Source organism: Drosophila novamexicana, unplaced genomic scaffold (assembly GCF_003285875.2).
Source record: "Drosophila novamexicana strain 15010-1031.04,08,12 unplaced genomic scaffold, DnovRS2.1 tig00000974-arrow-arrow-pilon, whole genome shotgun sequence".
In the NCBI taxonomy this organism is placed as follows: Eukaryota; Metazoa; Arthropoda; class Insecta; order Diptera; family Drosophilidae; genus Drosophila; species Drosophila novamexicana.
Window position 1 is genome coordinate 2,135,682 of NW_020824834.1, and position 23,215 is coordinate 2,158,896.

At 46.7% G+C, this 23,215-nt stretch overlaps 9 protein-coding genes across 11 annotated transcripts; 5 read left to right on the forward strand and 4 right to left on the reverse strand.

The window, feature by feature from the left end:
- Positions 1 to 1,184: 1,184 nt before the first annotated feature.
- LOC115765521 (T-complex protein 1 subunit delta) lies at positions 1,185 to 3,300 on the reverse strand. The gene is made up of 4 exons (XM_030709139.1): positions 3,079 to 3,300; positions 2,030 to 2,822; positions 1,290 to 1,974; positions 1,185 to 1,232 (listed from the first exon to the last, which is right to left on the reverse strand). The coding sequence occupies exons 1-4, from the start codon at positions 3,182 to 3,184 to the stop codon at positions 1,215 to 1,217; spliced, it is 1,602 nt and encodes a 533-aa protein (XP_030564999.1). The 5' UTR covers positions 3,185 to 3,300; the 3' UTR covers positions 1,185 to 1,214.
- A 113-nt stretch (positions 3,301 to 3,413) lies between these two features.
- LOC115765485 (intraflagellar transport protein 43 homolog) lies at positions 3,414 to 4,454 on the reverse strand. The gene is made up of 5 exons (XM_030709077.1): positions 4,350 to 4,454; positions 4,048 to 4,295; positions 3,965 to 3,988; positions 3,789 to 3,911; positions 3,414 to 3,730 (listed from the first exon to the last, which is right to left on the reverse strand). The coding sequence occupies exons 1-5, from the start codon at positions 4,389 to 4,391 to the stop codon at positions 3,454 to 3,456; spliced, it is 714 nt and encodes a 237-aa protein (XP_030564937.1). The 5' UTR covers positions 4,392 to 4,454; the 3' UTR covers positions 3,414 to 3,453.
- A 66-nt stretch (positions 4,455 to 4,520) lies between these two features.
- On the forward strand, positions 4,521 to 9,130 carry LOC115765483 (PRKCA-binding protein). Of its 2 annotated transcripts, XM_030709074.1 has the most exons (5): positions 4,521 to 4,631; positions 4,809 to 4,880; positions 4,972 to 5,097; positions 6,008 to 6,119; positions 7,575 to 9,130. In XM_030709074.1, exons 1-5 carry the CDS (start codon positions 4,591 to 4,593, stop codon positions 8,913 to 8,915), a joined length of 1,692 nt encoding a protein of 563 aa, XP_030564934.1. In that variant the 5' UTR covers positions 4,521 to 4,590; the 3' UTR covers positions 8,916 to 9,130. The 2 variants fall into 2 exon arrangements, with proteins under 2 accessions (XP_030564934.1, XP_030564935.1); XM_030709075.1 differs by lacking the exons at positions 4,809 to 4,880; positions 4,972 to 5,097 and having other exon boundaries at positions 7,575 to 9,126.
- LOC115765484 lies at positions 6,462 to 7,489 on the reverse strand. Its single transcript, XM_030709076.1, has one exon. It carries the CDS (start codon positions 7,390 to 7,392, stop codon positions 6,601 to 6,603), a length of 792 nt encoding a protein of 263 aa, XP_030564936.1. The 5' UTR covers positions 7,393 to 7,489; the 3' UTR covers positions 6,462 to 6,600.
- A 609-nt stretch (positions 9,131 to 9,739) lies between the features above and the next one.
- On the forward strand, positions 9,740 to 13,437 carry LOC115765534 (ATPase family protein 2 homolog). Its single transcript, XM_030709152.1, has 3 exons — positions 9,740 to 10,371; positions 10,427 to 10,918; positions 10,978 to 13,437. Exons 1-3 carry the CDS (start codon positions 9,972 to 9,974, stop codon positions 12,477 to 12,479), a joined length of 2,394 nt encoding a protein of 797 aa, XP_030565012.1. The 5' UTR covers positions 9,740 to 9,971; the 3' UTR covers positions 12,480 to 13,437.
- A 703-nt stretch (positions 13,438 to 14,140) lies between these two features.
- Positions 14,141 to 15,751, forward strand: LOC115765535 (thiamine transporter 1). Its single transcript, XM_030709154.1, has 2 exons — positions 14,141 to 15,528; positions 15,586 to 15,751. The coding sequence occupies exons 1-2, from the start codon at positions 14,376 to 14,378 to the stop codon at positions 15,714 to 15,716; spliced, it is 1,284 nt and encodes a 427-aa protein (XP_030565014.1). The 5' UTR covers positions 14,141 to 14,375; the 3' UTR covers positions 15,717 to 15,751.
- Positions 15,752 to 16,068: 317 nt separating this feature from the next.
- On the forward strand, positions 16,069 to 17,844 carry LOC115765482 (magnesium transporter NIPA2). The gene is made up of 3 exons (XM_030709073.1): positions 16,069 to 16,143; positions 16,338 to 16,642; positions 16,720 to 17,844. Exons 2-3 carry the CDS (start codon positions 16,372 to 16,374, stop codon positions 17,574 to 17,576), a joined length of 1,128 nt encoding a protein of 375 aa, XP_030564933.1. The 5' UTR covers positions 16,069 to 16,143; positions 16,338 to 16,371; the 3' UTR covers positions 17,577 to 17,844.
- A 618-nt stretch (positions 17,845 to 18,462) lies between these two features.
- Positions 18,463 to 19,583, forward strand: LOC115765501 (phosphatidylethanolamine-binding protein homolog F40A3.3). The gene has a single exon (XM_030709113.1). It carries the CDS (start codon positions 18,653 to 18,655, stop codon positions 19,418 to 19,420), a length of 768 nt encoding a protein of 255 aa, XP_030564973.1. The 5' UTR covers positions 18,463 to 18,652; the 3' UTR covers positions 19,421 to 19,583.
- LOC115765497 (putative uncharacterized protein DDB_G0286901) lies at positions 19,477 to 23,110 on the reverse strand. 2 transcript variants are annotated; one of them, XM_030709107.1, is made up of 4 exons: positions 22,591 to 23,110; positions 21,387 to 22,533; positions 20,465 to 21,291; positions 19,477 to 20,404 (listed from the first exon to the last, which is right to left on the reverse strand). In XM_030709107.1, the coding sequence occupies exons 1-4, from the start codon at positions 22,933 to 22,935 to the stop codon at positions 20,330 to 20,332; spliced, it is 2,394 nt and encodes a 797-aa protein (XP_030564967.1). In that variant the 5' UTR covers positions 22,936 to 23,110; the 3' UTR covers positions 19,477 to 20,329. The 2 variants fall into 2 exon arrangements, with proteins under 2 accessions (XP_030564967.1, XP_030564966.1); XM_030709106.1 differs by having other exon boundaries at positions 21,387 to 23,110.
- Positions 23,111 to 23,215: the final 105 nt, after the last annotated feature.

A 23,215-nucleotide genomic window follows, 5' to 3' on the forward strand; every position in this document is an offset into this window, starting at 1 on the left:
TTTCTTTTTGGACATGTTTACACATTTAATTAACTAACACGCGCCCGAAAACTTCCGGGGAATCCCCCCCGCCCCGCGTAAAGTAAACGAACGAAAAATGTGGCTCGGTTCGGATTCAGTTTTTCTGCCTCCTTTTTGTTTCTTGACAATTTGAAACCATTTCAAGTGGTTTAATCATTTAACGCACATCATAAAAATCGCATCAAGTGACTTTTTTTTATTTACGCGCATCAACAAAAGGAATTCCAGCCCAAAAAGGGGCGACAAATACTTATGCGGGCGGGTAATGGGAGGGGGAGGGGGGAGGGGCGATCCAAAAGGTTGGCAAATCCTTTGAAATTTTAGCAGTGCCCGAAAAAGGGGGCGTGCACACAGCCCACAGATGAGCCGAAGATGATAAAAATATTGGCGAGAAAGTGAACGAAAAGTCGAAGATCTAATAACAATCATGTTCGCAAATAAAGCGGCGTTGCGCGGCCAAAATACTTCTCCTTTCCTTTCCTTGCCAAAAAGTCATATGAATGAAAATTGAACTTTTGGCTATGCAACTTGGAAGAAACATTAAAAAACCTCAACTTCCTCAATTAGTTTCGATTTTGTGAATCGTCAGAAGTAGCTAAACAATTCCACCTTACTTTGTTCCGCCCATTTTCCACTCTTGCAAAGAGCATAACATAAAACCGATATCATATATTGCAATTTTGCAATGTTAAGTAGGCACGTAAATAAAATGCCTTGCATAATTGAAATACCTTTATTTATTCATGCTTTTTAGTAACAAGAAAATGATATATTTGAAAGCAGCGCAGGCGAAATTTGAATTTGCCGCCAAATGCAAACGGTTTGCCACAATTTCGCCAAAGGTGGCAACGCCAAAGCCAAAATGCGCGCGCGCACGCCTGTGACTGGCAAATTTTCAAATGCGCGCCAATTTCAAAATGGCGCACAGCTCGGCTAAGAAAATGCAAATAAAAACATATGCTGCACAATATTCAGTTGCTTGTTAATACAAAGCGAAATACATAATTTTTTATTAAACGTTAAATAGTTATTACCTTGTGTGTTGTATTATAAGGTGAATTTAATTCAATTAGATGCGGCACAAAGCAGCCGCAATACGTTATGAGTGTGTGCGAGTGTGTGTGTGTTAAGGGTTTTTTTATGTGGCTTATGAAAATGCAAATAAGATCTTGCAGCACAGTAGGCGAACATGTTTAGCTCATGGTATTGATCTAGAAGAGAAAACATAGATTAATAAAAAGAATAAGAGTACAATTCGGGCTACTCACAATATCATCGATCTTCAGTATGGAGCGTATGGTCTCGGTGGCCAGTGTGATGGCCGATGTGCTGACCAGCAGCGGCTGGACAACGTTCTCCGCCAATATATCGGTAATGGCGCCCTTGCGCACATTAATGCCCGCCGTCTTCTCGCCCTGGGCATGACGATTGCGCAGCTCCGTGACGGTGGCAATCGGATTGAGGCCCGCATTCTCGGCCAGTGTCGATGGAATTACCTCCAGGGCATCGGCAAAGGCGCGATAACAATAGGCATCCACACCCTCCACGGTTTGAGCCAAGGCGGCCAGCTGCAGTGCCATCTCGATTTCTGGCGCACCGCCGCCCACAATCTGGGCGCGCTTCTTCACGAGACAACGCACCACGCAGAGCGCATCGTGCAACGAACGGGCTGCCTCCTCGAGCACCAGCTTGTTGGAGCCACGGCAAATGATGGAAACGGTGCGTCCCTGATTCTGTATGCCCGTGATTTTGACAAACTTGTTGGTGCCGCTGGCCACCTCCTCGACGAGATCGGCGCTGGACAGGTTCTCGGCTGTGAAATGATCCAGCGAGGCGATGGGACGGCAGTGCAGAGACTTGCATACGAACTCAATATCCTCACGCTCCACATCCTTGACAACCAGACACTTGATCTTGTCCAGGAAATGCTGAGCCAGATCCGAAACGGCATCGCTGCAGTAATCTTTTTTGTTATAACGAAATTCATATTAGGCACAGATTAACTCACCGCAATATGGACTTCTGGACGAGCAGGACATTGCAGCCGGCCTTCTTGATCTGTTTGACAATATTGAGAATATAGGAACGTTCCTCCTTGAGCACACGATCCATGGCCGCATAATCGCTGACAATCACATTGTGATCCATATCGGTTTTCGGTGCCGAAATGCAGAACTGAATCAGGCCAATTTTGGCCTTCTCGATGCGCTTGGGCGCATTGGTGCCCGCCGAGCGGCTGGTAAAGACCAGACCCTGCACCAGTTCCGTATCCTCAACGGTGCCGCCCAGGCTCTGAATGACCTTGATGTTCTTCAGATCCACAGACGTCTCCTTGCCGGGCTCGGTGACCTTTAGCACCGCATCGACAGCAATCGGAGCCAGCAGGCTGCTCTGCTGCGAGACCACCTTGGAGTTGAGTGATGTCGAGGCGCTCTTGATCAGAGTATCGCGATCATTGAGCTCAATGGGCGTGGACATTTGGGTGAGTATCTCGACCGCCTTGTTCGAGCAGCGCTGGAACGAGTCCGAAATGGCAGTCGGATGCAGTCCCTTCTGCAGCAGCTTCTCGCAGGCCTCAAGCAAAGCGCCCGCAATAACCACCACAGATGTGGTGCCATCGCCGGCCTCCACATCCTGGGCACGGGACAGCTCGACCAACATCTTGGCAGCCGGATGCAAGACGTTCATCTGCTTCAAAATGGTGGCGCCATCGTTTGTGATGGACACCTCCCCATTGCCCGCCTGGATCATCTTGTCCATGCCGCGCGGGCCCAAACTGGTGCGAATCGCATCGGAAACAGCTACAAAACACAAAAATTAATACAAATTCTCCAGCTCGCACATGAGTCATATTTGCGGCAAAGTGTCATCACTAAGAAGCTTCGAGATGGCGGCGCAGCCGGCAACTGCTTTTGTTTAATGCATTTTGGCACAGCTATTCGTCTTAATAATAACTAATGTGCAGCGCAATTTGTTGTTTGCAACATAAATGAGCCAGCTGCACACAGTTAATGTGATAGCTACGCATATTTCTGCAAAAATTGTACATTTTCTTACCCTTTGCCGCCTGTATATTGGACAGCCGCACATCGGTTGGCTTCGACTTGTCTTTGAAGGTCTGTGCTTTTGGTTTGATGCCAACTGTTCTTGCTTTCGGCGCCATTGTTGTCTTAGTTAAGCGGTTTTTAACAATTGGTAATTTTTAAGCACAATTTTCAACGCGATTCACACAGATTAAAAAGTGTCTAAAACTATGTTTTTCGCTGCCCCGTGACGTCTAGTGACGGGAGAAACTCTGATAGTACTATCGATTGTTTTCGATTGCCCAAACAATGTTTTTGGTATTATTTAGCAGCATTTCCGGTGAATGGCAATTTGAATTTTAGCCTAAATATTGCATTTATTTTTAATTTTCTGATTACAAATGTATGCCTAATCATATTTAACCGTTGGCGGTAGCACATCAGGCCCGATTTCCAGCTTTTCCGGCACACCAGCCTTTAGTGTCTTATCCGAATTTATTTGAGCCGTGACCTCCGTGAAGAGTCTATCCCATTCCCAAAGCTCGTCCGGCTCATCCAGACTTTCTTGATCGTGCAAGCAACGCGTCAACATGGACAAGTCGACGTCCTCAATAGCCGAGAACGCATTCTGCGAGAGCAGATCAGAGCTCAACTCCTTGAGGGCAACTTCATGGCTGTAACGGACGCTGCAAAATTACAAGAGTATTCATTTATCTTTTCAAATTATAAACACGAGGCACTTACGGCGGAGGATCGGCTATTTCGTTCAGCATAAAATCGTCCCTGACATCATCCAAGTCCGGTATAATGGGTATATCATCTGTGGGTATTGTGCTTGTCGCCGATTTTGTTACCTGAAAACGCTCGCTAAATAATTGAGTTACGTTATTTATGTTGTTTATTGAAGTGCTTGTGCTTACTCATCAAACGAATTCTTCTTCGATCTGTGAATTTGAAATGTTCATTAATAACAAAATGGAAACAGTTAACGCATATAACTGACTTGAGGCCCTTTAAGCCCGTGTCCGCCCAACCGCCCGAGACGCGTCTTATGGGCGGCCGATTCGAATCGAATTCATTATTATATGTTGTCGGCGTGGTCGTGGGACTGCTGCTCTCATTGTGTATATCCAGCGTTATATCAATAGATATATCCTTGTTCAGCTTCTGTGTAGACGCGGCACTCGAGGAGCCTCCAGCCTCGTTGAGCACATCGCGACTCTTGGAGCGGCGGCCCTTGCGCGCCGTCGTCTATAAATGTGCCTATATTAAGCCCTGTTTTTTATATTAGTAACTTGATTTTACCTTTCTTATGGTCATTTTCAGCTCCTCAGCCCAATCCATCATTATAAAAATAATTGTTTATATTTCTAGCGTTGCCTGGGCAACAAGTTGTCGTTGCAGTGTTGTAAAGTGTCGTACAACATAAAATCGATACTATTCGATAGCAGCTATTTTTGTGCCGCAGCCAACTTCACGTCACGCTTGCGGAGGAAGCTTCACAAACTGATTTGGTTCAAAACAAAAAATTAACAAAGCTGCCAAAATGCTGACAGACGACGATGACTTCTTCTACGAGGACAAAATGTGAGTAGGAAATACGTAAACACAGTGTACAATTGCATTTTCATAAAACGCATGGCGGGCTTTACCCATGCGAAAGCCTTTGCCCAGCGGCTTGTCACAAATCAATAATTGGGTCAACATATTGTTTTGATTTTGTTTATGACCCAATATTAAATACTTAAATTCAAATTTGGTCAGACAACGAGCAGGCGAACAGGCACCGCCAGTGCTCATACAATTTAATGCGGATTCCATGGCCGACTTTGAGGCGTAAGTATCGGGGTACTTCTTCTTCTTCTTCTTCGAGAAAAAAAAACTGAGTACTTTTATCTACGTCACAAATTTCCAATACCCAAAAAAGTGAAAAACCCAAAACGGAGGATTTGAAAACATCAGATACGGAAATTGCGGTGCTCTGCACTGGCCTCGACTTGGCGCCCGAGAACTTTGGACTGTATTATAAACAGAAATATGAGTTAGATCGCTTGTAAGTCAATTTCTTGACTCAATTAGCTAAGTTATAATCCATGTCATTTCATGTAGTGTCTCCAAAAGCTACCCAAATAGACGGAGACTGAGCAACAATATTATTGTACACCTAGTTTTTGTGCGGAAATTCGCCCAATAGATTATCGTAATGCCTTAAGTTGTTAAGTTTTTATTGTATAAACCAAAAGAACGTCCCGCCTTTAAGAGATAATGCCCTATTGTAATGTTGAAGCAATGCCCTAGGCTCTAGGGCTTATATATAGTAACTATATGATATTATTTTCGACTTTTTAGCAGCTATAAGACATGGCAGTGCGATCTTAGAAGGCTACAAAATCTCAGTTTTGGTTAAGATCATTTGAAATAATATTAAGTTTTTCATATAATATAATTTATTAACGATTGTTCTATTAAAGCTATATGTTATAGTGCTTCGATCCAGCACAAAGCAGATTCTATGCTAAGTTTTTTTTCAAATAGTTTCTAGTTGAGATCGGACCTAACCTAGTTTATGGTACTCCCTCTTAGGGATATAGCTATAAATGATATTTCATTTTGACCTACGTAGAACTAGTATTACCCCCAAGTCACATCAAAAATATGTTATAAACCTAGTGATATATACATTTACAGTTTTAGTTGCGAATATATCGGAGGAAACAGAAAGTGGCCTTAAGATTGTAAAGCTACAAATTATTTATCTTATGGTTTATCATTATCCGAAGTAAAGATCATGTACAAGTAGAGTTACAATAGGTTTTTCTAAAGATAAGTTAGCTAGATTGAATACCTAGAAAATTGCACCCATTAATGTGAGTATGGCACGCTTCAATTAACTATCCAAAAGCTTTAAAACTTTGTTCTAGACTAAATCCGATTTAAAGCTAATGCAATTGATCCATTTACAGGGGCATGACCGTGACGACCAGCTCCGTGGTGATAACCAAGGATCAGAGCAATCTAATTGGCATCAGCATCGGCGGCGGAGCCCCAATGTGTCCCTGTCTCTACATAGTCCAGGTGAGCGAATGTTTATAGGATAAAGAAAGAGATCCAAAAATGCTTTGAAGGCGCAATTTGAAGCCTGATTTTAACATAAACCAAGGCCTTATGAAGCCTATAAAAATAGCTGAGCCCTAGAACAAAAGTTTTCAGTTTAAGTAATACATTTAAGATTTATATAAGCTGTTGCCACATTAAACTAATATTTTTAAGAATTAAGCAAGGAATAATCAAGAGCCTTGCGTTTCCCTCCTGAACAGACTTTGCTTTCGATTCTTCTCTTGACATAGCTTAAACTTGTTGGGAATTACAACATTTGCAGCTAGTTTTCAAAAAGAAACACTTTTGATTTCACATATAAAATTAACAAAATAATTAATAAACTAAAGTTAAGACAAAACAACAATCCGAATGAAAAAAAAAAACCTTGAGAAAACGCATCTAAAAGCGAGGCCTTGTTTGAAAGTTTGAACTGTTTTGCGAGTATATTTGTTATTGATTACAATTTGGCTTTGGTGCGCTTCCAGGGATTCGGTCTGGCCTTGAAGTTGGTCAGCTGGCGCGCCTGCTGGTATTCCTGCTGCCAACGACGCGATGCCGCCACCAAGTTCGCCTGGCAGCGTGCCTCCTGTTTGCGCTGGTTCCACTTGTCGAACTCCTTGCGTTGCTCACCCCGTTTCTGGGACTGCAGCTTGAATGGCTTCGTCTTGACAATGCTGGACCAGATGCTTGGCACATATGGCGGCTTGCGCCAAGAATCGCTCGATTTTGTCAACAAATTCGGCCGCAGCGTGATCTCCTTCATGTTGGACTCCTGTATGGACAACATTTCGGCCTCCCAGCGTTTGCTCGCCTTCATCGAGTTGATTAGTGTGCGCGGCGTTTGCGGCTCGGTAATCTTCTGCAGCGCATTCAGCTGGCGCGTCTTGTTGCGCAACTCCCAGCGCTTGTGATGGGCGCTGAAATTCGGCACCGGCAGACTGTGAAACTGGCGCAGCTGTTGTTGCGCCCGAATCGCGCTGCGCGCCCTTTCGGCGCGATTCCGATCATACTCCTGCTGAAATTTACAGACCTCTGGCACCACAGACGCCCTGCGGCACTTGCTCGCCTTGGATCTGGCGCTGTCCAGGCCCGCCTGCTGCCGCAGCAGCTTGTTGCTACGCGCGCAGCGCTCCAATAAAATGGATTTCAGTCGTTGATCCAATTGACTGGCGCGCGACATGATCTTCGCTTTGGCAGCCGGCTTCGGCGCACTCTCTCCGTATTCTCTGTACCAATGCGAGAGCGTCATGGTGCTTGGCCAATTTTCGAAAATATGTCCTGAAATGGAAAACCGAAATTATAAAATTTGTTCAACTGAATTTTGAAGCTACTTTGATAGATCCTAGATTTTACTTAACAGCAGCTCCGGCTCCAGGCATCTCAGACATGGCTTCCATAGAATATATCCAATCCGTGCCCTGCTTTTTCCAGGTATTCGATGGCACGCCGGCCGCTCGGGAGGGTTCGCTGCAGTCGGGTGACGAGCTGCTGGCCGTCAATTCGGTGAGCGTGAAGGGCAAGACCAAGGTGGAGGTGGCCAAGATGATACAAACGGCCACCGAGGAGGTCATCGTGCACTTTAACAAGCTGCACGCGGATCCGGAGCAGGGCAAAAGCCTCGACATAATCCTCAAGAAGCTGAAACATCGCATTGTTGACAATTTGTCCAGCAATACGGCGGATACATTGGGTCTATCGCGTGCCATACTCTGCAACGATTCGCTGGTGAAGCGACTCGAGGAGCTAGAGGGCACAGAACTGATGTACAAGGGCCTGGTGGAGCACGCGCGTCGCATGTTGAAGGCCTACTACGATCTGCTGCAGACATACAAATCCTTTGGCGATTGCTTCACACAGATCTCGGCGCATGAGCCGCAGCAGCGCGCCTCCGAGGCATTCCGCACCTTTGGCGAATTCCATCGATCGCTGGAGAAGGATGGCCTGGCCATCATCAAGCAGATCAAGCCCGTGCTGGCCGATCTGGGCACATATCTGAACAAGGCCATCCCAGACACCAAGCTGACGGTGCGACGCTATGCGGACGCCAAGTTCACGTATCTCTCCTACTGTCTGAAGGTGAAGGAGATGGATGATGAGGAGCATGGCTTTGCGGCGCTGCAGGAGCCGCTCTATCGTGTGGAGACGGGCAACTATGAGTACCGTCTGATCCTGCGCTGTCGCCAGGATGCGCGCAGCAAGTTTGCCAAGCTGCGCACCGATGTGCTCGAGAAGATGGAGCTGCTGGAATGCAAGCATGCCATGGATCTGAACAAACAGCTGCGCAGCCTGCTCGAGAGTCTCGCGGAGCTGCACAAGAGTCTGGTGGAGCGTCTGGACACGCTGCCGCCGCTGTTCCCCATTGAGGTGGACTTCAAGGAAACCGATTTTCAGTACAAATCCAGCACACTCAAGCCCCAGGAGCTGGACGAGGACGAGCTCGAAGCCAATGCGCAACGTCGCAGCCACAAAGTCATCTATGGCCGGGAGGCCGTGGAGCAGCCGGCGCCCATTGTCAATGTGCCACCGTCCAGTTGTCCAGCCGCTGCCGAGTCCAATGCCAGCGAGAATGAGACGCTGCTTAAGGAGCTGGGCCTGCAAGATGTGGATTTGCTGTCCAATCCGCATACGATTAGCAATCAAAAGGATTCTATATCCGCGCAGAACGATGGCTACGATTTCGATTTGTTCCTGAACCAGGCAAATGCCACCACGAGCCTCGAGCGGGACCTGATGTCGGCGAATGCTAGCGAAACTGATTTGCTGCTGCAATAAACTTTTATTACTATTTATGTGCAAATATAAGAAGTGTTGAAAAACGCAATTCACTTTGAAAGCTGCGCTTAACGGCTAAGGCTAGTATGCTGTTCAAGCCAAGTGCTGTTAAATAGACTATGCAAACATTGTAAAAGACCTTTTGCTTATGCGTTATGTGTGTGTATATATGTTATCCTATACTTACAATGAAATATATACTTATTAGATAATTAAACTTGAGATGAGATAACAAATTCTCTTAAGTATCGATACTTTAAAAGTCAATTACCGCGTACTTTTCTAAAATAGCCATTCACAGGGAATACTCACAAGTGCACAACTGCATATGCCGAAGGTAAACAAAAATGCTTTGATTGCCGCCGTGTTGCCAAACCTAAACTAAGTTGCCGCTTGTAATCTCTAAATCACGGAGCACACACAAGCCACTGTCGCAGTTTCCATTTTTGCAGTTTTTTTATTGGTATACCTTAAAAAACGCACGATCTGTGTTCTGCAAGCAATTGCACTTACCAGCTTTTGCCATTCACAATGCCAGCGTTCGCCCACAGTTGACTGGGCGGTGCAACAGACAAACAAAAAAAAAACTATGTACCACACAAAACACATAGCACATCCGTCTACTGATACGCCAACGAGCTTTTATCTTCATTGCCATAATTTTATTTACTCAACTCCATATTTGATATGCTAGAAAAAGCATCTGTTGCGAACTTGTATGAAATGTGCATCTCCCGCCATCTTTTGCCATTCACAACGCAACACACACAGCATTGCAAAAGGTAAGCAAAATGTGTTCCGTTTGCCGGCTGACCACATAAAACACAAAACAAAGAAGTTTATTTGATATAACATGCAACTCTTGGCACGACGAGCTATTTTCTCTATTTCCATAGTCCAATTGTGTCATTTTCTTAAATGCTAATAGAAAATCATATATTGCGCACTCTGTTTAAATGTGCATCTGCAGCCAACTTTTGTCATTCACAATGCACGTACACACACACAGCTGATTGGCATTGCAAAAGGTAAACAAAACGTGCTTCGTTTGCCGACATGCCGCCAAAATCGAGCAACAAAAAGAACCAAGCCACTTGGTACCATTGCGAGAAATGTGGCGTGCACATAACATCCAAATCCCGGGACACACACGAGCGAGTGTGTCCCATTGCCGATGATGAAAGCGGCTCAGTGGATGCCGAGTTTGTGCGCAGTGGAGCGCTTTACACAAGCAGCGCGCAGCTGCGCAGCTTTGAGGTGGAATCACTGAAGGATCTGCCGCCCAAATATGCCAACATGCTGATTTTCGTATCCGAAGGCGCCATGCAGCTAGCGGAATGGCACATAGGACAGCAGGTGGTCATAAGGCCGGCGGCTCAAGAGTCCGGGACGCTCGTGCGCCTGGTTTGGCCCGTCTCGGAGCAGTTTCTCACGACAGTGTTCGCCTCGCCGGAGGGTAGCTTTGTATGTTCCCAAGTGAAGACAACTCCTTAATCGATTTCCTATTTAAGATTACAAACAAAATTGGACGCCGCTGCGAGGCAAATTGTTGCGCATTTCGGCGCTGGACAGCAGTCAGCTCTACGTCGCTGCGAGCGTCTCCTTGAGGCAGCTGAACAGCAGTGAGTCCGGTCTGGAGCAGCAGCAGCTGCCGGATGTGGCTGCTGTGCTCAAGCAGGACATAGTCAATCACATCTACTGCAAGCACAGCGAGCTGCACTTGAATTTCTTTAACAAGCCCTTGACCTTTCGCTTGGAGAGCTGGCGTGGCGTCGAGGAGTGTGCCGTGGAGGATGCTCTGGCACGGCTGAGCTTGGCAAAGTCCCAGCAATTTGTGCAGATAACAAGCGCCACGCGCCTGGAGCTGCTGCTCAGCGAGGAGCAAGCTAAACCGGAGCCGGAGCAACAGCTGACTAAAGCCAAAATTGGCGGATTGGACAAGGAAATCCAATTGGTGGAGGAGAGCATGGACTATGCGCTGGGCTACAGGGCCCTGCCCAAGGGTAAGCAGAAAACTTGAACAACGAGCAGACAAAACCCTCTCAACATCTACGCCCTGCAGGCATCAAGGTCTCGCGGGGATTGCTGCTGTACGGCGCCAGCGGCTGCGGCAAGTCCCTGATCTGCGAGGCCATGTGCGCCGCGGCCCAGGCACGCGACAGCAAGGTGCAGCTCATCCGCATCAGCAGCGGCGAGATCTACAGCAAGTTTCTGGGCGAAACGGAGCAAAAGCTGGCGGCTTATTTCGAGCGCGCCTATGCGCATTATCCGCATCCGACGCTGCTGCTGCTGGAGGATGTGCACACGCTGTGTCCCAAGCAGGACGCCGGCAGCGATCTGGTCAAGCGTGTGTCGCTGGCATTTCTCTCGCTGCTCGATCAGCTCAGCAGTGGCAGCCGGCCAGAGGCGAATCGCACGTTTTTGCTGGCCACCAGCTCGCAAATCGATGCACTGCATCCGAGCATACGGCGTGCCGGGCGTCTGGACTGCGAACTGGAGCTAGGCGCGCCAACGCCAGCCGCGCGCCAACAGATTCTGCACTGTCTGCTGCAGCCGCTGCAGCATAACATCCAGGACGCGGAGCTGGAGCAGATTGCGAGCATAACGCACGGCTATGTGGGCGCCGATCTGGCAAACTTGGTGTATACCGCTACGCTGGCCACACTCAAGACTGAGGCGCGCGCGCTGGAGCTGCGCGACTTGCAGTCGGCGCTCACACAGGTCAAGCCCTCGGCCATGCGCGAGGTGCTCATCGAGAGTCCCAATGTCCGCTGGTCGGACATTGGCGGCCAGGCGGCACTGCGGCTGACGCTGCAGCAGGCCATCGAATGGCCGCTGCTGCATGCGGATAAGTTCCAGCGCCTGGGCATCAAGCCGCCGCGCGGCGTGCTCATGTTCGGCCCGCCCGGCTGCTCCAAGACAATGATTGCCAAGGCCCTGGCCACCGAAAGCCAACTGAACTTTCTGTCCATCAAGGGTCCCGAGCTGTTCTCCATGTGGGTGGGCGAATCGGAGCGTGCCGTGCGCGAGGTGTTCCGCAAGGCGCGTCAAGTGGCGCCCGCAATTGTCTTCTTCGACGAAATCGATGCCATTGGCGGCGAACGCGCCGACGGTTCGACCAGCGGCTCGTCCGTCAAGGAGCGTGTGCTCACCCAGCTGCTGACCGAACTGGACGGCGTGGAGGCCTTGCATAATGTGACCATTGTGGCGGCCACCAATCGCCCGGACATGATAGACAAGGCGCTGTTGCGTCCCGGCCGCATCGATCGCGTCTGCTATGTGGGCCTGCCCGAGCCGGAGGCACGCCGCGAAATCCTTCACATCAAGCTGCGCGCCATGCCCCTGGCCGAGGATGTTGACGTGGACAGGCTGGTCACGCTCACCGCGGGCTATTCGGGCGCCGAAATACAGGCCGTTTGCCATGAGGCAGCACTCAGCGCTCTGGAGCAGAGCTTCGACTCGGAGGCCGTGCACTGGCGGCACTTTGAGGCTGCCCTTCAAATGGTCCAGCCACGCACAAGTCCCGAGCTGTTGCGTCTCTATCAGGAGTACATTAAAAAGTAGAAATTCGCATTTCGTAGGGATGTTCCCGAAAACACTTTCGGCGCACTTTCGCCTTGACTTACACGAAAGCGTGTTCCACAACGAATTCAACAATTAAAACTCATTTGGACTTTTTATGCACTCTTTATTTAGCTGAGAATATTTTCGCCCGTTACGTTTTTCGGAATTGTATAAAAGTATAATTTCCAGTGCCCTAAATCGTCAGAAGAAATATCATAAATCTCCAATCTAAATGATATAGATAAGGGATATGGACAAGAGATGATAATATTAATAAAATGCTTATCAGTGAGAGAAATCATAAATCTACAAAAATTGAAGAACGTTCAGTCGAACCGACGCAACAATGCTCTGTGACAGTGTTGTAAAATGAGCTAAACATTTGGCTTATGAATCTAAAACTGTAATTTTAAGAATGTGCATTCAAAACTGTAGAAGATACATATTTTCGGAAATATATATATATATATAAGATATCTATATAAAAGATATATAAATGAATGTAAAACTGTAAATTTGCGAGTGTGCATTTAAAACTGTAAGAGATATATGAATTCAATCAATTTGCTTGGACTAAAATGGAATTGTCAAATGAATATTTCAAATTATCAAACAGACAGTCAAAACCAATATGCCTATTGTTCAATTCGCGTGTAGAGTATTAACTGTTACATGCCTAATGACAAAACTTGTTATGCCCGAAAAATAAATAATCAATTCGATACCCAATTGAATCAGTTCAACAATGCGCTGACAACAAATTTGTACATTTTTCCTGTGTATAGACTAGAAAATACCCTGTGCAGCCATTTTTGTGCCTATTTAGTGCCTGGCTTTGACGACTTTTCCATTTCTAACTATTTTCTCAACATTTTAAAAATAGTTTTTAATGAGTTGAGCATTTTGATATTTCGAAAATAAAGCTATAAAAAATGTAAATGTAATTTATAAATAGACAAGTTTTAAGTATGCCCACTTTTTAATTATAGCACGTGGTTATTTAAAATTTTCAGTGCTGTCAATTTCTAAAAAAAAGAAGCTGAATTCAGTGTTAAAAATAGCTAAAATGGTTGAATTAGTTTCGATTTTTAGCTCTTTCCCTCTGCTGTTCTCTAAAACTAGCTATATTTAGCTAAAAATAGCTTTGGACAACAACTTTCTAGGCCATAAATAGCTGAACTAGCTTTCATTTTTAACTTTTGCCTTCTGCTGCTCTCTAAAAATAACTCTATTTAGCTATAAAATAGCTGTAATGGCACCACAATTGCATATGAAGAGGCTATAATAGCTTTAACGCACCTAAAAATAGCTAAATAGCTTTAAAAAAAACCCAGTTTTATTAAACATCAAAAACTTGCTTACTTTTGATTTTTTGCGGCTCTCTAAAAATAGCTAAATGGAGCTTTAAAAAAGCTATAAAATAGCTGCATTGGCATCAGAGTTGTCTAAAATTAGTTAAACTAGCCTTAAACACCAAATTTCTTGGCTATATAAAGCTGACTTAGTTAAGACTTTTAGCTTTTTCCGCCACATGACCTCTAAAACTAGCTAAAGTTAGCTACAAAATAGCTGCAATGGCAACACAATTATTGAAAAATACATCGAAAAAAGTTTACAGGGTATGAGAAGAACAGACACACACATAAGTGTATATATATTTTGGGAGAAATGTTTTTTAGTGCTTGAACTCGCAAATTGGCAGACTTTTTGAGGGGCGGCAGGCAGAAAGCAACAGGTTGCCGCAGAGTTCGTGCGAGAGCGTCGTCGGGATCGGCTCGGAACAGTTGTTGTCGGAACGTCGCGACGATTACGACACACAATCAATCAGCCGCACGCTGCTTTAAAATTTGAGAGCGAATCTTCGAGTCTTCGCGTCTTCGAGAATTGCCAGTTAGGATGCAGCTGTGGCTGAGGATATCCATGCTGCTCTGCTCGTTCGGTTTCCTGCGGGAGCTGCGACCCTCGGAGCCGTACGTGACCGAGTATTTGGCCGGCGACTGGCGCAATCTGACCTCCGAACAGATCTACCAGGAGGTGTATCCCTTTGGCACCTATTCGGTGCTGGCGCTGCTGGTGATCGTGTTCCTCATCACGGATCTGTTGCGCTACAAGCCCATCATAGTGCTGTCCTCGGTGGCGGGCATTGTGCTGTTTGTGATGCTGCTGTGGACGCGCAGCCTGCTGGAGCTGCAGATAGCCCAGGTGTTCTTTGGCTTCTTCATGGCCGCCGAGGTGGCCTACTATACGTACATCTATGCCAAGGTCGATCGGGAACGTTATCAGCTCGTTACCGGGCATACGCGTGCCGCAATATTGGGTGGCAAATTTCTGGGCGGCGTTGTCGCCCAGCTGCTCGTCTCGACGGACTGCATGAACTTCCGCCAGCTGCACTACATCTCGCTGGCCACACAGATTATATCGCTGCCCATCGCGCTGCTCCTGCCGAGTGTTCCGCGCAGCGTGTACTTCTATGCCGTGAAGGATTCACCGACGGAGCTGGAAAATGGCAATACAAAGCAGGCGGTGCCAAAGTTTTCGCTAAGGAACGCCTGCAGCCTGCTGTGGTATCATCTGGTCTCCTCCTATACGAATCCCGTTGTGCTCATGTGGAGCATCTGGTGGGCGTTGGCCATTTGCGGCCAGGTGCAGGTCATCTCGTACATACAGTTCCTGTGGAAGGAGCTGGCGCCGGAGCATCAGAGCAACTACAACGGCGGCGTCGAAGCGGTGGCCACCCTCCTGGGCGCCGTCGGTGCCATCCTTGCCGGCATGCTGAACAGCAACAGTCGCCGCAGCTTCTATATGCTGCTCAACTCGTTGTGTGTGGCCCTACTGGGCGTGCTCCTGCTGCTCGCGGCCTGTTGCAGCAGCGTCTGGGTGGCGTACGTCAGCTATGCGATCTTCTGTGCCATCTTCTTCTTTATCATCACCGTGGCAGCTGCCGTTGTGGCCGAGAATCTGGTGGACGACAGCTTCGGGCTGGTGTTTGGCATCAATACGCTGGTGGCGCTCGTCTTGCAATCGATTCTAACTGTTGTCGTGCTGACGGGTAAGTCGCAGTTGCTTTTATTTATGTGCGCAAGCTAAGCCTTTCTTTCCATTGCAGACACGGGCTTTGGCCTGGCGCCGAAGCAGCAGTATATTGTTTATGGCAGCTACTTTTTGGTTTTATCTGCAGTTTACCTGCTGCTGCAGCTGCTACTAAAGATCTTTGCTAGAAAATCGCCTGTGGCGTGATGAAATAAAAAACCACTCGAATATGCTTAATCAAATTAATTTGTTATTAATGTTTACCTTTTTAACAGCGAAACTTAACAGTTCTGCGCACTGTTAACAGCAGTGAGCAATTGTTTTAAATGAGAAAACGCGCTTGTGCGCTTGCAAGCAAGCCGGTGTTAAATTTTGCATTGTGCACAACAGTAACAATGAGTTGTTGTAGTTATTTAGCAAACGAAAATCTATAATTGTGCCATAAATGTGCCAACAGTTGAAATAAGAACTAACAGAGCACAGCTGTTATTTAACATTGTCGATCGTGAGTGCATAATAATCGATACTTTCGATACATATATTTGTGCAGCCCTGGTAAAACGAAATCGAGCACAAACAAAACAAAGTTTCTGTGCGTGCAGTTCTTATATTTGCATGGCTGCTAAATAAACAAGTAAGTTGATTAAAATTCTATAAATAATGCACGCAGCTCAGACAAACTGCTTGCTTATATGTGCTTATGTGTTGGTATTGAGTTCAAGCCTCGAGGGCAAATGTGAGTCATGCAGACAACAACTTTCAGCTGATTACGAGCCGTGCGTGTGTGTGTGTGTGTGTGTGTATTTATTATTCTAGTTTTTCTTTTAGAGTTGCGGTTACCGACAACACGAATAGCTGACAAATGAATAGCGAAGCCTCATTACTGCCGCCGGCCCAAGCTGTGTCCGCCGCATCCGTTGTCTCGGACACGCCCCCCTTGACTGAGCCCTATTCGGATACGGATTTTTACATTGGCGTCGGTTTGGCCATTTCATCATGTTTCTTCATCGGCTCCAGCTTCATTATCAAGAAGAAGGCACTGCTGCGACTGAGCCGATATGGCGAGGTGCGCGCCGCGGCTGGCGGTTTTGGCTATTTGCGTGAATGGATCTGGTGGGCGGGGCTGTTGACAAGTGAGTTTTGCTTTTGTGATCAGGTAAGACCTTGTGCAAAAATGATGACTCATTCGATATCATTTGGTGCCTTGCAGTGGGTCTGGGCGAAGCGGCCAATTTTGCCGCGTATGCATTCGCACCCGCCTCCCTGGTCACGCCGCTGGGCGCGCTGAGCGTCATCATCTCGGCGGTGATGGCATCGCGTTTCCTCAACGAGAAGCTCAATTTATTGGGCAAGATTGGCTGCTTTTTGTGCATCCTGGGCTCGACAATTGTGGTCATACACTCGCCCAAGGAGAAGGAGATTGAGGATCTGCAAGTGCTCTTCGAAATGCTGCAGGATCCCGTCTTTATACTCTATGTCATCTGTATCTTTGGCTCGAGCGCATTTGTCGCCTGCTTTGTGGCGCCACAACATGGCCATACCAATGTCTGCGTGTACCTGTTCCTGTGCTCCGGCATTGGCTCCCTGACGGTGATGTCCTGCAAGGCACTGGGCCTGGCCATACGCAGCACCATTGCCAATGGCTCGACTGTGTTCAGCACGTGGATGCCGTGGTTCCTGATCGTGGTGACCGTCACCTTTATAGCCATACAGATGAACTATCTGAACAAGGCGCTGGACATATTTAATACGAGCATTGTGACGCCCGTTTACTATGTGATGTTCACCACCTTGGTGATCACCGCATCCGCCATACTGCTCAAGGAGTTCCAGCATATGCGCTTCGAGAATATACTCGGCGATGTGTGCGGCTTTCTAATTGTCATCATAGCCGTCTTTATGCTCAACGCCTTCAAGGATATCGACATCACGCTGATGGACGTGCGCGGCCTGATGCGGCCCAAGATGCAGCGCGTCTCCCAGTACGACGAGGAGGTGCTGGTCAGCACCAATCTGAAGGAGCGTCGCTACTCGTACGGCTCCAGCGACGTCTTCCGCAAGGCATGACACAAGCAGCGCTATCAAGTTTAGTTATTTCCCATGGCCCAAACTTGACTTCAACGAACCACATTCAAATTGCAATCCAAAAAAACCATATCAAACGCATCATACCATTGATTGTTCCTTCATTTTTGTTGTTTTGTTAATCACACTTTCCTTTAAGTCCTAGCATTTTAAGTATATTGTCAAGCTAAAAGATCGACCAGTCATTATTTAGCCTTTAGGATTACGTGAAAATTTGTATATAATATAAGCATAGCCCTTGCCAATTTAAGTTGTCTTTGAATTATACCCTAGGAGAGGGTATTAACATTGTGTAACACCCTCTGCGCGGCATCTCTGACTCGATAGAGAATATATATTCTTGATGCTCGGGAACAGAACTAGATTCAGTTTAATAAAAGCTAAAAATAGCTATTATCTACTTGTTAAGATGCCAAAAATAGCCAAGTCAGTTGAGAGTTTCAACTGCTTTCGGCTGACCACCTCTGAAAATAGCCATATTTAGCTTCAAAATAGCTGAATTAACAACGCTGTTAAACGAATCTTATTAGAATTAGCGAATATTGTCCAATTGGATTAATCGGAGGGGAAATAATTCTTTTTATTATGTTACAAAACAGCTAAAAACATATATAAGTAGAGAATTTCAACTGTTTCCAGCCGAAATCTGAAAATAGCCATATTTAGCTTTAAAATTGCTAAATGGACAACGCTGTTAAAAACCCAACCAACTCTTATTAGCATCTCTGTATTATATCCAATTGGAACGTTCAGTGGAAAATTAGGTAAGTCGCTCAGCAACAACGCTGGCTAGTAATAAAAGTAAATCTCGTATTTGTCTGGCAGGCTGTTTAATCTTCGTCAAAGTTCATAAATCAACACAAATCCAAATTCATATCGTATTCAACAAAATTGATAGCCTGTTTTGAAAATTCGGAAAGCATCGATAACGATAACAATTTAACGCGTTCACATGTGAATGCCAGGGCTGCCAACTGTGAAATAATTGCAATTAACTAAACTTTAAACAATAGTTAAAAGTTCGATTTGGCTTGAGTAAACATTGAATTTAGCCAAAAATGAATATTGTACGCGTGGGCTGCACGCGTGGCATGCTGAAAAATACATTATCCACGCAATGGAATCACATAATCAGGGCTACCGCAATGACGGCTGTCAATTGGAATGCCCTCAATGCCGTTAGAACGGCAACAGCGACAAGTTCTCGCGAAAATTTCGCCATTTTGCAGCGTTCAATTCCAGTTATTAGCTTGATACGCAACTATACGTGCAAATCGATCGGCGGCAGCATGGAGGAACATTGTGTTGTGCCCGATGTAATAGCCAAGGCGCCCAAGGGCACGGCTTCCGTTGAATATGCCTGCGGCATAACCGTACAGGCCGGCAATGTGCTGACCCCCACCCAGGTCAAAGATCAGCCGTGCGTCAAATGGGAGGCAGATGCGTCGAAACTCTACACGCTCTGCATGACCGATCCGGATGCGCCCAGTCGCAAGGATCCCAAGTTCCGGGAATGGCATCACTGGCTCGTCGGCAACATACCCGGCAGCGATGTGGCCAAGGGCGAGGTGCTCTCCGCCTACGTTGGCTCCGGCCCGCCGCCCGATACCGGCCTGCATCGCTACATCTTTCTGATCTTCGAGCAGAAGTGCAAGCTCAACTTCGACGAGAAGCGTCTGCCCAACAACAGCGGCGACGGACGCGGCGGCTTCAAGATAGCCAAGTTCGCCGAGAAATATGATCTGGGTGATCCCGTCGCGGGCAACTTCTACCAGGCCGAATACGATGACTATGTGCCCATTCTGTACAAGCAGCTGGGCGCCTAAGGGCAAGAGATTGCCTTGCATTTGTCTAGATTACATAATGTGGTGCGGCGCATTTGTTTTTTTTTTTCCTATTAATTTGTAATTTGAAATTGTAATTGGAGCCAAGATTGGAATCATAGATGAAAGTCTGGCAATAAAATTGCGGCAGCTGCATTTTGAATAAGTTCGTTTGTTTTACCTGATTTTCAAGGTAAAACAGGTGCAGCTGCACTCAATTATTTTATAATCGATATTTGAAGTATTTCTAACCCTTCGAAAGGTTGTTATCTTTTGTTGTGTCATGTCCAAGGTGATTCGATATAGCCAAGTCATTCTTGAAGCTAATCAGTTGTAAATTCACGAATACAATTTGGAGCTTCACAATTCTCCCCCCAAAAGGCTCCAAACTTCTGGCCCAAGTTCTGGAAAGGATCACCAGAAGAGACATCTACAGTCCACTCCACTGTCTTCTCCTCCAGACACACGAACTTAGTTCTAATCTTCACAATTCTTCCCAACTATCTGTAAAGCCAAGTCTTGATGGATTGGGAAGACTCCAAACTTCTGGCCTAAGTTCTGGGGAGGATTACCAGAAGAGACATCCACAGTCCACTCCACTGTCTTCTCCTCCAGACACACGAACTTAGTTCAAATCTTAACAATTCTCCACAACTATCTGTAAAGCCAAGTCTTGCCGTGGTAAGACTCCAAACTTCTGACCTAAGTTCTGGGGAGGATTACCAGAAGAGACATCCACTCTAGGCTCATCCTGTTATTGCCCCACAAAAGATAAACCGTGCCTTCTTATGATGTATGCATTTATTTGTTTACTCGCAATCTACACAATCTTGTTGTTTCTTTTTTTTATGTATTTATCAATTTCTAATAAAATTTGGGATGAAAATGCATACAGGACAAGCGCCGGCTGCCTTAAGATGGTGGAGCGGATGATTCCAAGCTGGCGTACTTCTGTTTATGCTCCGGCCACTCCACCTCGCTGATAGCCTGCCAAGAAAATTTGAATATCAATCAACAATTCAAATATAATTCAATAAATGTGCTTGCCTTGAGTTCGTCGATGGCCTGCTTGGCTATCCAATGGAATACGGGATTCTTCCAGTCGCGGGCTATGGCCTGCAGCTCCTTGACGCCGGTTTCCGTGGCCGGCGATGAGGTCTTTGAGATTTTTAGATACTGTGCCCACAAGAAGACCATGCTGCGCATTTTGTATGTCCAGAAATCGTTGGGCACGCCGCGTATCATGTCCTGTACCTTCTCGGTGTTCGGCATCTTGAGGTTCTCCAAAAAGGTTACATTCATCAATGTAAATATGGACTTCATGTTATTGTAATAATTATCGGAATTCTTCTCCAGCGCAAATTGGCCCTGGCTGACAATCACATCGACCACCTGATCGGTTGTCAACCTTGGAAAGTCCGGTATAAAGCAATTGCGCAAATTGATGCTGCCAAATGGCTGCAGCTGCTCCTTAATGGCCGCCTCGCACCACTTGTAATCCGTCCACCAGGCTGTCCAGGATGAGTACTTCTTGGACTCCTCCTTGATGGCCCACTCATAGTGCAAGCGCTTGCGAATGCGCTTCACCAATGTGCGACCCGCATTCTTGCCCTCCTGCTCGAAACTGGGCATCTCCGCCAGTGCCTCGTCGTCCAGCTCCTCACCGCTTGTACTGTAATTCGGCGCCTGCTCAAAGAACATGATCGCATACGACTTGTCCTCCGGCTGTGGCAGTGCCACCTTCTGATTGTTGATATACGGCAGCTTGAAGCCGCCCAGCAAAAAGCCGCGCTTCACCGCAAGCTTGCGACGCTTGATGTCGGCCTTGGTGAGCGGCACGGGAACTGCCTCGGCTACGCGTTTCTGACCGGGAACTGCAAAAGGGGAAGACGTTAATACAAAGCTCGACTGAATCGGGCGAAGGTTCTGCTCGGCTTATCGAGTTAGTGTACTTAACCCTCGGCTTTACCTTTAGCATTAGTTTTGGGAGCTTCTTTCTTGACTTCCTGTGGTTTGTTGTTGCTGCTGCTGATGTTGGCTTTGTTTTTCGCTTGAGTATTTGGAGCTGGCGCCGCGATCGGATTCTTTTTGACCGGCAGCTGAGCTGGCTTCGGCTTGCCGCCATTGAGTGCCACAGACTGGGCCACAGCTGGTTGATTTCTAGCGTTCAATGGATTTTTAATAATTTGCTTTTGTTGCGGATTTTGCGGCCGGTTGACAACAACTGGCGGCCTGCGTGCGGCATGGGGCAGCTGTGGCTTGTTGCTGTTGTTGTTGATTATTTGCCTGGCAGCTGGTGGTCTGCCCTGATTGAGCATCTGCGGCGGTCTGTTGCCAACTGGCATGGGATTGGGATTGGCATTGAGCTTGGGACCGCTATTGTTGTCGAAATTCCATTTGCTGTTGCGATTGCCGCCAACATTCGGTTTGCCCTGGCCGAAGCCAAAGTTGTTGTTGCCCACTTGCCAGTTGGATTGGTTCTTCATCAGAGCGTTAACCGTCTCCATTACTGCGTAAGCCTCGCCAGCGGGCCTAGCATTGTTTGGGCCGCGATAATTCTGCACATTCGAGTTGCCAGCCCCAATTGATGCTTGGCTATTGTTGTTATAGAATGGTTGATTATTGTTGCTGTTGTTGTTGTTGTTTATGGGGAAATCGTTGGACTGCGGCCGTCGGAAGTCGTCATTGATGCCGCGATCGTTAAAGTTGCCAAAGTTACCCGTATTATAAGGCGCAGTAGTGCGTTCATTGTTGAACTTAAAATTGGAGCCGTTGCGCCCCAAATTACTCGATTCCTGGCCGCGCAAATTGTCATTGAAATGATCGCCACGTCGATAAGTATCGATATTGCGATCATTGTTGTAAAAGCGTTGATTGTCAGTGTTGTTAATGTTGCTGCTATTGCTGTTGTTGTTGTTGTAGCTAAGATCGCTAACAGAGCGACTCATGCCCAAGTTTGTTGGCAGCTGCTGTTGTTGTTGTTGTTGTTGCTGAGGGCCACGATAATTGTCGGAACTGGACATATAACCGTTATTGCTAGCATTTCGATTGTTGTCGTTGCCGCTTATATTGAATCGCTGGTCGAAAGTGCGTCCCAGAAAATTTGACTGCGTCTGCTGCGACGGTCCACGAAATTTATCATCAAAGTTGCTCTTAATCGGCGCAGCACTCACATGGTCTGCTCCACGGCCGGCATTGCCGAACCTTTGGTTGTTGTTGCTGTTGTTGTTGTGGTTATTGTTGAAGTTAGAGAAGCCAATGTCGCCGCCGGAGCGTCCGTAATTGTTTGATTGCATGCCGCCAAACTTGTTGTTATCAATATCTGCATACCGTTGATTGTTGTAACCGTTGTCAATATTATTCATTGACCTACGAAAATTATCATCGAATGGACCACAACCACCACCAATACCGCCAACACCACCTCCGCCGCCGCCGCTGCGAATTGGCGCAAAAGACGATGTATCATTGGGCTGTCGACGCTGCCCAATGCCGTAGGCACTGAATCTATGGTCCATACTGCCCGACTAACTGCTCTCTAAAACGATTAACTAATTATGTGTGACGACAAGGTATGATTTTAACGGCTTTTGCAGCTATTTCTACAATTTTGTTTTTTTTTTTTTACAATACGCTAGCTGCTTGATGCCGTTCTAAATTGTAATATTTTCACATTTGACAGACACGCACACACGCGCACACACACATACATGCGGACTAGTGCTGTAAAGCGCCGAAGTGAGCTGCCGTGAACCTGAACTAATTCAGGAACTGTTCCAAAACTGAACTAATTCAGCA